The sequence below is a fragment of the Myotis brandtii genome, unplaced genomic scaffold (genome assembly GCF_000412655.1).
Source record: "Myotis brandtii unplaced genomic scaffold, ASM41265v1 scaffold115, whole genome shotgun sequence".
In the NCBI taxonomy this organism is placed as follows: Eukaryota; Metazoa; Chordata; class Mammalia; order Chiroptera; family Vespertilionidae; genus Myotis; species Myotis brandtii.
The window spans coordinates 1970984-1984129 of record NW_005353967.1 but is presented as its reverse complement, the minus strand read 5'-3'; the positions used below and the strand labels follow the sequence as shown (position 1 = coordinate 1984129).

Below are 13146 nucleotides of genomic sequence, written 5' to 3'. Positions count from 1 at the left end.
TACCCAGCAGATGCCTCTGTCCTCTGACCCAGCAGGACCTGAATATGACAGGTCACATTGACAGGCTGCAAGGGAGGGGCTCACTCCATTTAGCTTTTCATGTCAATCAGTGGACTGAGGAAACCCTCCACACCTGACTCAGTGTCGTGCCCATGCTAAGGCCACTGAACATTCCTAGTGTCTGTATTTTCAGGTCATTTTATTCAGGTGCATTAAAGCAGACACTCATGGCCATTTGCAGGAGTTGACTATTCATCTTCTCAGGGTGTTTTCTTCCATTTTTATTAAAATCTACTTTTAACATTTATTTTTTCCTGAAATGACATTCATGACAACTTGAAAACATCATCAAAAATCCCTCCAGTCCAGCCTGTTTTGATTTGCTTTTTTTTTTCAGGTGTCTTATATGTGCATAGTTAATCCTCACCTGGTGGAAATTATAGCAGGTACCAGGCTTAACATTTTTGAGAGGGTGACATGGTTCGACATTATCCCATCCTCTTCTCCATGATATTGATCATGGTTGCATCATGGTTTACTTAACCCTGAAGATTACTGGTGTTTCCAGTTTTTCACTATCACACCACTGAATTAAACCTTGTCCTTAATTTTTTTCTCATGGATTTGTCTCTCTTGTACTCATTGCTCAGGAGTAGAATTAATGGAGCAAAGAACACAAACATGTCTCGGCTCTTTATCCTTGAAGGCAAATGGCCTCTCAAAAGGGTTGTGTTAATATCCTGGCTAAACACTTTTTCATTTGTCAATGTGCTTGTAGGTCACGGAGGAGACGAGCCTCATCCTGCAGACCCTGGGGTACACGTGCACGTGTCGAGGCATCATCAACGTGAAGGGGAAGGGGGACCTGAAGACGTACTTTGTGAACACGGAAATGTCAAGGTCCCTTTCCCAGAGCAACCTGGCTTCCTGAAGAGCATCTTCGTTTTGGCAAGAAGAATATGTTTTTAGGAAGGTACGATGCACTTTCTGACTGCAACATTTGTCCCTCGTTTTTGATGGCGTGCTCTGTTCTGTCCTCTGGAGCCTCTGCAGACTCGTTCCTGTGACCCGGGGGGCACACCGTTTGGGGTGCCAAGATCGTTCTGCCACTCGCACTGTGCTTACTCCGAAGGAAGAGGAAAAAGAGTGTGTGATGGAGAAGAGAAATGCATTCAAAGAACTAACATGGATGATGGAGGTGAAACAAGCAAAAATTCTTAAGGCAATAAAACTAGGGGGTGTATATTATCTTCTGGTGCATGTTCTTTTCTGGAAAATATGGTAGCTCGCCAACCGCATCCACTAGTCTGATATTACAACACACAGTATTCGTGACTAAGTTGAGTCTGTCATCCCACATGGAATTTGACTGTGTTCACCCACGTGTCTCATTGCCAGAGTATGTCCACGGGCCCCGTTGGGATCCCTGGCTCTGTCCCCTTGCTCTGTTGTGTCGTGCCAGCAGCACGTAGTCATCCATCACCAGAATTAGTTCTCACCACCTAGGACCAGTTTTGTACCAAACGTGTCTGATGTTTTGATGCCATTGTCTTTTGTAAGGTTAATTCATTAAATTTTATGTACTTTGGTTTGTGGTGCCTTCTCTCCCCCCTCTCCTCCCCCTCCCTCCTCCTTCTTTCTCTGGTTTGCTCCAGAATAGAGGTTTGTTTCCCATTTATCTCCCTGTTTTGGAAAAGGTTCTCCGGAAGCCAGGGATTGAGTCCTTCAGATCAGGACAAAGTCTATAATGCAGATAATTGATTAGGCAGCTCCCTGGGAAGAAAGGAAGCATGCTGCATGTGTCCTGGGGTCTGCTTTTGATTTTGGCCTCTCTAGAGAGCATTTGCATGGAAAATATTTTAATAGTAAGAAGATTCTCTACTGACAACAGCACCCCTCTGTCCTCACACTCTGGTCTACTCTACCTTTAGTCATCTACCAGACACAGGATGCATACGAGTAACTTGCAACTGACTGTGTAGGTTAGCAACCCCAATGGCTTGAACAAACACAAGAAACTGCCAAGCCACCTATGATGTCTTAGGTGGCGTAAGAAGGCACAGAGCCTTGAAGATGGAAGACCTGGCAAATGTGGTGGCAGTCAATTCAACTCTAAAGTTTTGGGGGTTTTCTTCACATAAAGAAGTCATACTCTGCCAAAGGGTGAAAAATAGTGCAATCGTGTGTAGTCTGACATTTGAAAGCAAACCTACACGTGCCTGTTTAGGCAACCCTGTAAGAGGTAGAAGACCCCGCGACCTATTAGGGAGCAGCCCCTTCCTGGGAGCTGGGACTTAGAGCCTGAGCTTCTGGCCTGACTGCCGACTCTTACCTGTCACCAACTGTTTGACTTTGAACCATCTCTCACTTTCTCTGAGGAGTGTTTTCCTGGTGGGTAGTTTGCTGCAAACTGCATGTCGAGGTTCAGGATCTGAAGGAGGGGCCGACGCACAAATGAAAATGCTATACAAGAAATATGAATTTAGAAGGCATTGGGGGGCCAGGTGGAACCTCTTTCCTGAAGAGGCTCACTGAGTCCTGGCCTTGTCTGCTTTTTATTCAGTTTTAGATACACATCTTGCCCTCAGTAAAGCACAGCAAACAGGTAGCAGACAGTCTCAAAGGTCAGTAAAGATCAGTAAAGTCCATTAAACATTTACTTGGAGGCTAACAGGTCAGGAAATTGCTTCAAGCCACCGCTATCTCAACACGAACAATCGGTGCCTCGCATAAGCCCTGCTAACGCTCAAGGTCCTTCGGCCTCCCGCGTTCCTTGGTGCATGCTCATGACGGTGTTGGCATGCGGTGGCTCCCCACAATAGTTCATGGGATCAGGTCTTGTTAAATGAACTAATGACTGAGTCCTCCTAGCAGGTTTGGGGCTTGCTCCTGCCAGCACATTCGCAACATAGACACGGCGGCCCTATGGGGACCTGGACTCACACTCAGTCAATGTGCTCATGGAAACTAACTACTGGCACTCATCACCAGAGGAGGTGGGGCTTCAGCTCAGCTTATCAATTGTCTGCCTCTATCAGGAATTTTTTTATTCTGTAATTGGAACTCAGCCTTGGCCTTGATACATCCAAAAAGAAGAAAAAGAGTATAAGGGCATCTCTTGTCACTCTAACCAAAATCTGGATTAGGATGCCCTGGGTTTCAGTGACTTCCATCTGGCCTTGTGAAGCACCTGTGACAATGACCCGCAGCTGCACCTGTGGGTCCTTCCTCCCATAGAGCCCATGGCGCCCATCCCAGGGCACTTTATGTCACCTGCCCTTAGCAGACACCCACAGCTGATGATTCACCAAGCACTCTTAAACGTGCTCCCCCCAGGTGCTGAGTTTGGTGAAAAGAACTCAAAGGAGAATGCTTTTACCTAAAGTTGTATCACCAGGTCTTCTTAACAAACAATAGACTAAAATAATCAAAGTCATTATCAGAGTTTGCCTTGCAAAGGTCTGTGCATACATGGGTCTCTCAAAGTGTGGTCCCCAATCAGCAGCATCAGAATCACCTGGGAACTTGTCAGAAATGCAGATTCTCAGGCCAGGCCCAGATCTGCCAGGTCAGAAATCCTGGCAGCAGGGCCCCGCATGCTGCCCGTGTTTCAGATACCAAATTCTCTGGGTGATTCTGATCCTAATCCAGCCTGATACCCCCTGCACTTTACAAACAGGTACAGAGAGGTCCATAGGATAATTTGAAGTTTTCCAGGTGATCTGTGACTAAGACTAGACTAGAATGGGAAAGTGCCAGTTCCCAGAAAACTGATAGTGTAGCTTCTGGTCAAAGCCCCTTCATCTCTGGCAACTACAAACCTTCCTATGAGCAAATCATGCAAACAAGACCTGCAGTTCACGCCCAGCAGCCCATTGGCCTTGCATCATCAGTAGTAGGTAAGACTCTCCTCAAAGCCTCCTCAACCTCTCATCCAGTCGGAAGCCCTCTCTCTTAAAAAACCCTCAGTTGAGTGCCCTTAAATCTTCAGTGCTTTTAACCCATCTGCTTAGAAATGTCTTCATTGTTGTGAATCATCCTTGTTCTTTTTACTAAAGACAACAACTACCCTGCTTTGAAATAACATTGACTAAGGGTGGAAATGTAACCCTCTATGTTTCTCTTTGAAAAGATGACTAATGGGCATTTATGGGTCGGTTTTAAGTTGCAAAACTTGACATGCCAAGAGACAGGCATTTATGTCTAACAAAAGTGAGATCTTTGAAACCTGGTCTGATTCAAGCCCTGCTTTTTAAAAGTAGTAGAAGTCAAGGGAGTAGAATCTGACTTAAATTAACTGAAAATGATTTAGCTTGCCACTAATTTATGGCAGTTACTTTCAGATGAAGGCATTTCATAGAGAAGCCTTGTCTTTCTTGGTAATCAAAACTGAAGAAAGAGTAATTTTACAAATTTCCATAACCCTAACTTTATGTATTTTCTATTATGTTATTATAAATACTAGAGGCCTGATGCACGAAGATTTGTCCAAGAACAGGCCTCCTTCCCCTGGCTGTGGCACCGGCTTCCCTCTGGCACCCAGGACCGGGGCCTTGGTTCTGGCCGCCACCTCCTACCTTCGCTCCGGCCCTGCCACCCTCCTGTAGCTCCTCCACCCCCCGCGCCCCTCATAGCAAGTGTCCTGCCCCACCCGGCCGCTCCACACCTGTGCAAGCATCCCGGCCCTGCCGCCGCCATCTTTGTCATGTCAATTTGCATATTCCTTCCTGATTGGCTGTGGGCACCACTATCTTTGTTGTGAAGTGATGGTCAATTTGCATATTCCATCTTTATTAGATAGGCTGGTTTAATGCACCCAAGGGCATTCCAAATAAACTACTGCTATTTGTTTGGGGGGAAAAATGAAAAATAAAAAGGTGCCTATAGTGAGAGAGAGAAAAAAACATTTTCAACAAATAAAGAAGTATTTAGGAGTCACTCAGCCTTGAAATTACCAGCAACTTAGTGTCATGTGTCCTTAGAGAATCAAAATAATAAAGCCAGCAACAGAGGAATCAACATTGAAACACATTAGATCACCTTCCCATTAAATGCTCAACTGTGGGAAATTTAATCATGATAGATGAGGGATGATTTCCTCCAAGGGATCCATTCATTAAAAATACAGCACTATCTTAATACTTGAAAAAGTTCCAAGTTATCTGCAAAGCACACATTTCTAATGTAGCTGCTTCTAAAACGAAGGCTGTTCAAAGGAACAATCCTGGCCCCTGCGGTGCTTGTGTTCCGACCACACTGCAGTGGCTCCTGGACTCCCACACCCACTCCTCAAGCTCGGGAGCCCCTGCTTTGACGCTGAGCTGATGTGGGCTCAAACGGGTGAAATCATTTACCCTGCACCAATGGTCGGCAAACTCATTAGTCAACAGAACCAAGTATCAACAGTACAACGATTGAAATTTCTTTTGAGAGCCAAATTTTTTAAACTTAAACTATATAGGTAGGTACATTGTTATTAACTTAATTAGGGTACTCCTAAGGCTTAGGAAGAGCCATACTCAAGGGGCCAAAGAGCCGCATGTGGTTCAAGAGCCGCAGTTTCCTGACCATGGCCCTACACCATGCAGCTAGAAAATGCGAAGCCAGAATTGTACCCAAGTCTGTTAAAGACTCAACTCCAGACTCAAGGCCGTTTCATGATCCCTCCTGGTGGAGAAAGGGAAAATGGAAGAATCAGGCAGTAGTAGTTTCCATGGGTGTTAAGAAAGTAACTGCACATTGCTCCTGTGAGCGCCTCCCCCAGGAAGACTTGTGAACACCGCGAACAAAACTCAACCCAACCACTATCAAGTAAGAGCCAAGTTTTCATTTTATTCAGGTGCTCCCAGTGGGTCAGTCCCCAGCGTCATTTCATCTGAAATAATTTCACAGGAGAACTGTCACACTGGAGAAATGTACCCAAAGCCAGGATCCTTGAAGCTGGGGATCTCATTCTTCCTGTAGAAGTCGGCCTTCAAATGGTTGGCACGGCCGTGCTCCAGGTTCAGAGGCTCCACTGGCTGGTGGATGCGCTTGCCGTAGACAGATGACATCAGCACCCCGACGGGCCTCTCCTGCTCCTGTCCAGGGCATCAGACATGCAGGTCAGCACATGCCCGCTTCCTCAGCAGGGCTTAGCCTCCCCTCGGCCTGGGATCTGGAAGCTGATTCTGCCTGCGTTACCTGCACACCTGCATCCTATCTGCCTGGGCTTCTTGGAGGTGACGCCACACTGGCATTAGGGGCCCTCGGCCTGGGATCTGGAAGCTGATTCTGCCTGCGTCACCTGCACACCTGCATCCTATCTCCGCCTGGGCTTCTTGGAGGTGACTCCACACTGGCGCCAGGGCACCTCTTTACTATGTCAGCCCTGCCCTCTGCTCACAGCCCTCAGGTGTCCTCGGGCCCTTCAGAGGGAAGGCAGAGCTTTTGCACTGGGTGCCCGGTACCTGTGACTTCAGATTCACTTTCTTCCTACCTCCCCACCCTCTTACCTGCCCTGCTCCTGCCTGCCCTTTTCTATCTTTTCCCAACTTTTTTTTTCCCAGGGTGCACATCCCCCTAGTGACTCCTCACCTTCCTAGTACCCCTCATCTCCACAGCCCGCTTCTTATCTCCGCAGCCCTTCTCACCTCCCAAGCCCCCACATAACACTTTCACTTTCCTCATCCTCTTAAAAGGCTTTATGTCTCTGCAAGCCACTTACTACTACCTGGATTCAGTTCATTATTTGTTTGGCTTTTATTTTTCTGTATCCTCATAGGAATGTCAGGTCCAGGAGGCAGACACTGCTGCCTTACTCCCTGTGTGCTCAGGAGTGCACGGGAGGTGCTCAAAATCTATGAGTGGATATAAGAAACACTAGGCATGTTCTCATGGGAGGAAAGCACTGACTTCGCTACCAACTTGGAATAATGAAGTAACAAACAAAAACAGGAGGAAACGCGTTGACGTCCGTGATCTACACAGTAATACCTCATATTGCCTCCCTCACTTAATTTCACATTAAAATAATATGTTTCATTGAAAGTGACATGACAACATGCTTAAACAATAACAGCGACAGGCAAATATCCAATGATCTAGAAAGAAATCCCACTGAAAGCTTTTATGTCCTGATTTTTGTGTATCGGATAAAAGATTATGATAGTAACCAGCACCCAACTTTTCATGATCATACTGTCTTCAGGTCAGAATGTGTGGGCACAATGTCCAAGTGCGGAAGGGCAGGGGGAGGGTCCAGCCCAGCAGGCAGATGGGCCCAGCCATGCTAAGGAGTACGCCACCTCCTCGCCCTTGTACTGTTGCAATCCTGACCTCCTCACCCTGTGGGTGTTGTGTCCTCTGTTGGTCACCCACCTGTGCAGCTGACTGCAGGCAGAGCCTCCCTTCCTGAAAATCGTGGAGAGATAACGAAGGAGCTGTGCTACGTGCAGTGGCCTGGTAATCAACTTGGGAGATAGATACATCCTTGCCTGTGTGCTTTCATCCCTGAAAGCCCAGTGTCCCTAGAAGAACTGTGACAGCCTGGACTCCAAGGTTAAGCAAAACCCTACTTTATCTGTTGAAAAGAACTTCTTATTTTGCTTCCATTAAAATTGTTAAATTCTGTAGAACAAAACAGCAGCCATCAAAATTAGTGCACAGCAACACAACAGACTAGCAGTAGTTCTCAACCTTCTGGCCCTTTAAACACAGTTCCTCATGTTGTGACCCAACCATAAAATTATTTTCGTTGCTACTTCATAACTGTAATGTTGCTACTGTTATGAATCATAATGTAAATATCTGATATGCAGGATGGTCTTAGGCAACACCTGTGAAAGGGTTGTTTGGCCCCCAAAGGGGTCGCGACCCACAGGTTGAGAACCGCTGGATTAGAGTGAGCTAGCAGCAGCATACTCTTCGTAAACTAGAGGAGAGCAGCACAAAGGAGAGTTAGACACACACTAGACACAATAATAAACAATTGTGCATGTGCAGTCCATCTGTCAGAGCCTGTTAATATCCTTAGTCTTACCTCCTCGTTAACATGAAGTCCCAGGCTCTTCGCATGTTCTCTGTCATCTCGGTGCAATTTCTGATTATATCCTAGGTCCCTCTTAAAAATACAGTCATAGAGGGAAATGATTCCTGTCTGGGAGTAAAAAGAGAAAAACGCTGAGGGTTTATTCCCAGGCTGAGCCACTGAAGCTGCACGGCCTCTTCTATTTAGTCTAAGGGGGTGATCATGTAAATCGGTGACTTGTCTCTTTGCTTAAACGTTTTGCATTTCATTTATTCATTCCTCATTCTTTCATGCAGCCGGTATTTATAAAGCACCAACTATGATACAGGTACTGTTTGGTGTGCTGAGGATAGAAATAACCCCTGCCCTTGTAAGCTCCTATTTTAGTTGTGGGGCAGGGAGGGAGATAAAATAACTAAGTAAAATATATAATAGAATAGATACTACTAGGTGTAAAGCGGGGAAGCAGGAAGAGGAAGGACGTATATGTGGGGGGTAGTCATGACTTCATTTGCTAGCACACATTTTGATTGGAAGCCATGTGGGTGCAAGAGTCTGCAGGACACCAGAGGTAAACTTGCCTAGATTTTAACTGGTAAAACAGCAACAGAACGGGAGCTTGCCTGTCCTCCACAGCCCCTAGGAGTGGCTGAGTGCGGGTGGCAGATGTGCTTGGTGCCTAAGAGGGAAGAGGCTCCACACGGGAGGGGGGGGTGCGGCGGGGGGGCGCACACGGCTGGAGAACTCTTACTGCACACCTCCTGTGTACTGGACATGGGCACAGGCCCTCCACACCCCCCTCTGCACCTCTGGACAGTCAACACGCATTGTTATGTTTACAAAGTGCTTGGCTGCATTGGGGAAGGGACATTCAGTCACCAGGAGGGGAAAGAAATTGTCAGGCCCTGGCCTCTGTCCCAACCACACACCTAGAAGGAAAGCCAGCTAATCCCACCAAAGCTAAATTTAGGCTTTTTTTTTATTTTTAGTATGTTTTTATTGATTCTAGAGAGAGAGGGAGAGAAACATCAATGTGAGAGAGAACCATCTATTGGCTGCTTCCTGCATGCCCCCTACAGGGGATTGAGCCTGCAACCCTGGCATATGCCCTCACCAGGAATTGAACCTGAAGCCTTCGGTGACGACACTCAACCAACTAAGCCACACCGGCCAGGGCTAAATTGGGGCTTTCTAAGCAAAGCTTCACTCAAAACAGAGCTATCCACAATTCATCTTAGCATGAGTGAAAGCATATTCTAAAACCACTCGGGATTTTTGTTGTTGTTGTAGCTTTTAGAATGAGAAATTTAATCAGCCCCTTCATAAAAAGCCATTCTCCTTTGACTTAGCTTTTCCACTTCAGGAGCAGGATTGTTGCACAAGGCAGAAAAAAAGTAATTTAAAAGCACCATTGAACTGAATTTGCTTTGCTGCCCCTGGAATAACATTTTATAGGAAAGCCCATGCAGCTAGAGCCCCCTAGGGAGCAGGCCTGGGGCTGATGGTATTATAGTTGGCAGCTTGAGATGACAAATTTGTCTTAAGACCAGGGCATTACTGGGGCTTTGATACGTGTGCGGCATTGATAGAGCTTTACCTTTGGGCTCCCTATGCCTGAGAGGATCATCTACACACAGATTACCTGCCTCACTGTGTTAATCTCAGACAGTGGATGAGCGTGGGAGATAAGACACTGGCCCCCAGAACCAACCCTCAGAGAAAGGAACTCTAATAATCACTAACAAAAACAAACAATAGCTATAACAGCTCTATTCACACTGGGCTGTATATACCATTAATTACATTCCTTCTCATAAGAACTCCAGGCGCTCGGTACTGTTTGATCTTTGTTTCATAGATGGCCAAAGTGAGATAGAGAATTTGTGACTTGGACAATTCACACTGCTAGTAACACTAAGCCAATATTTTTACCCAGGACACCTTGGCCATGCTACTAATTTATCACTCAGGGGCCACATGCTAATTGACTTAAGAGCTCATTCTGCAATGTTTTTCTTAGCTTTGAGTGGGGCCTGGAATTACTTACAACTCTAGGGGCAGCTGAGTACCCCACAAACCTGTGATACAGTTCACCCTGGTTAGCCCAAGTGATCTGCAGGTCAGAGGATCCGCTTCTGGAGCCCTGCAGCTGATTAAATGCCAGTTCAGATAATTCCCAGAGGATTGGATTTAGGTGTTAATATTTCTGTTTCGTCCCTTTCTTCATGTGACACTAAAGGCCTCAGGACTTGAATTTGCCTATGCCCCAGCTATCAAAACTGTACTGAAATTTCTTTCCTTAAAATCTGCTTTGCATTACGTTGTTCTAAGGAAGGCCCACCCTGATCTTCCAGTGGCAATACTACATCAGAGCAGGGGTTGGCAAACATTTTCTGTAAGGGACAGATAGTCCCTGTTTTAGGCTTTCAAGTCAAGCGGTCTCTGTTGATACTACTCAACTCTGTGTGGTAGCCATAGACCATACTAAACCAATGGGCCTGTGGCTCTGTTCTAATAAAACTTTATTAAATCAGGCAGCAGGACATATTTGGCCAAAAGGTCTTCAAGTGCTGACCCTACATTAGAGGGGCACACTTATTGCCCACTTCTAATCTCCTTCCAAGTACAGAGCCCCAGTCACTTAAAACTACCTGATATCTTTCTGCCCATTGGTTTACTCTGCCCCAGAAAGGTGGAGCCACAGATCAGATTGGTGAAGTTCAGAAAAATAAGCTGGGCCTGTCAGACTCAACTCAGCCCCTTTTCCCCTGGCAGTGCCTGGCCCACAGGGGGTGGGAGTTCCGCTGGGTCTTTTCTGAGACCCACAGCTGTCCCCAAACCTATTTCCCCAGAGTCCCTAGTATTATCCTGCAACATGGCTTTTATATCTGATAAATATATATTTTGGCCCTTATCTGCTTAGTCTTTTATCTTATCTCCCAATACCCTCAAGGATGGATCTCCCTTACTCTGGTATCTCCCTCAAAGATACCAGATAAAATGGTGTATTGTAAATTGTTTCATATGTCAAGAAGCCAAAAATTATATTCTCTCAGTAAAATAATATGGACCAACTTAAAACATGAAGACTCCTTGCTCTTTGGCTGGTTCTCTCATGCTGTGCATTAATGCTATGCATGAATCATAAATTAATTAGCAATGATACAGGTTTTACATACTTAAAATGTAAAATTCATTTAATAAGCGAAAGCAATTACAGGTATAAATTCTTTCAAAACATATATCTCATGAGGTCCAGGGTGGCAACGAGATTGGGAATTATTGCTCTAAACTCCCCTCCTGTCTCAGTACCTGATGGACAATCAAACCTACGAGAGTCAGTACACAGGGTTACAAAGACAAATACACTGTCCATGTCCTCTTCTTCAGCCTTTCCTATTGTCCTTCACATTGCTCAAAGTCACGCAGAAAGTTGCTAAGAGATACCAGGGATCCTCCCCGCTGAAGTTTGTGTGTTAGTTTGCTCAGGCTGCCAAGACAACGTACCCAGGCTGAAATTTATTGTGTCCCAGTTCTGGTGCCTGAACTCTGAGATGACGGAGTTGGCAGGCTTGGTTCCGTCCAAGGCTGTAAGGGTGAACCTGTTCCACGCCTCTCTCCTTGGTTTGTAGAAGGCCTTTGTCTCCCCATCTGTTCATGTCGACAGGTATAAATTCTTTCAAAACATATATCTCATGAGGTCCAGGGTGGCAACGAGATTGGGAATTATTGCTCTAAACTCCCCTCCTGTCTCAGTACCTGATGGACAATCAAACCTACGAGAGTCAGTACACAGGGTTACAAAGACAAATACACTGTCCATGTCCTCTTCTTCAGCCTTTCCTATTGTCCTTCACATTGCTCAAAGTCACGCAGAAAGTTGCTAAGAGATACCAGGGATCCTCCCCGCTGAAGTTTGTGTGTTAGTTTGCTCAGGCTGCCAAGACAACGTACCCAGGCTGAAATTTATTGTGTCCCAGTTCTGGTGCCTGAACTCTGAGATGACGGAGTTGGCAGGCTTGGTTCCGTCCAAGGCTGTAAGGGTGAACCTGTTCCACGCCTCTCTCCTTGGTTTGTAGAAGGCCTTTGTCTCCCCATCTGTTCATGTCGTCTTCCCTCTATGCATCTGTCTGTGTGTCCAGATTTCCCCTTTTTATAAGGACACAAGTCATACTGAATGAGGCCCATCCTAATGACCTCACTTTAATTTGATTGCCTGTCTCCAAGTAAGGTCACATTCTGAGGTACTGGGGTTTAGGACGCTAACAAGAATTTTGGGGAGACAATGCAACCCATAAGAATTGCCTAAACTAGAAACTATTGCTTCTGTTTGTAAGGCTGAGCTCTTAACAATGTGACTTCTACACTTCACCTGTGGCAAGTACTCAACTGTAGGCTGTCTGATCTGAATGGCACCTGTCTCCAAGTAAGGTCACATTCTGAGGTACTGGGGTTTAGGACGCTAACAAGAATTTTGGGGAGACAATGCAACCCATAAGAATTGCCTAAACTAGAAACTATTGCTTCTGTTTGTAAGGCTGAGCTCTTAACAATGTGACTTCTACACTTCACCTGTGGCAAGTACTCAACTGTAGGCTGTCTGATCTGAATGGCAGTTCATTTGTGCTCCACGGATTGTGGGTGGGAAGGAGCCAAAGGAGGAACATTTTGTGGGAACACCTTGTACACCCTGAGAAAGCCGTCTTCTTCCTCCCAGCTGTCGGTTTACCCTCTGGGGCTACTCATCATCGCTGCAGGCTGAGTGTCCCCAAACAATGTGCCTTTTGAATAATGATGCCCCGGCACCCTGAGCTGCAAGACACTGGAGACACTTAGGAAAACAGTCGATCCCTGAAAGTTCTGATTTGCTTCCTTTTCTTTGGCTTCTCTTCCCCCTTTGGCTGCAAGGTGGCCTCCGACGTTCCGCAGGCTCTTCCCGTAACAAGCACGTACCTGGTGGGGCCCCGCCCGCTGAGCGGACCCGCCCCTGGAGTCCTACTGGGAAACGCTGCCCCACCTCCAGGCCTCCTCCCCGGCAGGTGGCCAGGTCCCCATTCCCTCCAGTCCCCCCATCTCCTCTCTCCCGTCCCGTCCTGCAGCCCGCGGCGCACCTGGCTCTGGCGGTTGAAGTAGCTGTG

At 46.4% G+C, this 13146-nt stretch overlaps 2 protein-coding genes across 7 annotated transcripts in view; one reads left to right on the top strand and one right to left on the bottom strand.

The window, feature by feature from the left end:
* The window catches only part of ADCY2 (adenylate cyclase 2 (brain)), a 281136-nt gene extending 279548 nt beyond the window's left edge, over window positions 1-1588 (top strand). For all 6 annotated transcript variants that reach the window (XM_005858116.2, XM_014548519.1, XM_014548515.1 and 3 more), the window contains one exon: window positions 779-1588. In XM_005858116.2, coding sequence (XP_005858178.2) covers window positions 779-931 — 153 coding nt within the window. In that variant the 3' untranslated portion in view covers window positions 932-1588. The remainder of the gene's footprint in view (window positions 1-778) is intronic.
* Window positions 1589-5812: 4224 nt separating this feature from the next.
* Window positions 5813-13146, bottom strand: part of LOC102260047 (chromosome unknown open reading frame, human C5orf49) — an 18638-nt gene continuing 11304 nt past the window's right edge. Inside the window, exons 2-4 of the mRNA XM_005858115.2 lie at window positions 13120-13141; window positions 8021-8137; window positions 5813-6080 (exon numbers count right to left, since the gene is read on the bottom strand). Of these exons, the coding sequence (XP_005858177.1) occupies window positions 5901-6080; window positions 8021-8137; window positions 13120-13141 (319 nt within the window). The 3' untranslated portion in view covers window positions 5813-5900. The remainder of the gene's footprint in view (window positions 6081-8020; window positions 8138-13119; window positions 13142-13146) is intronic.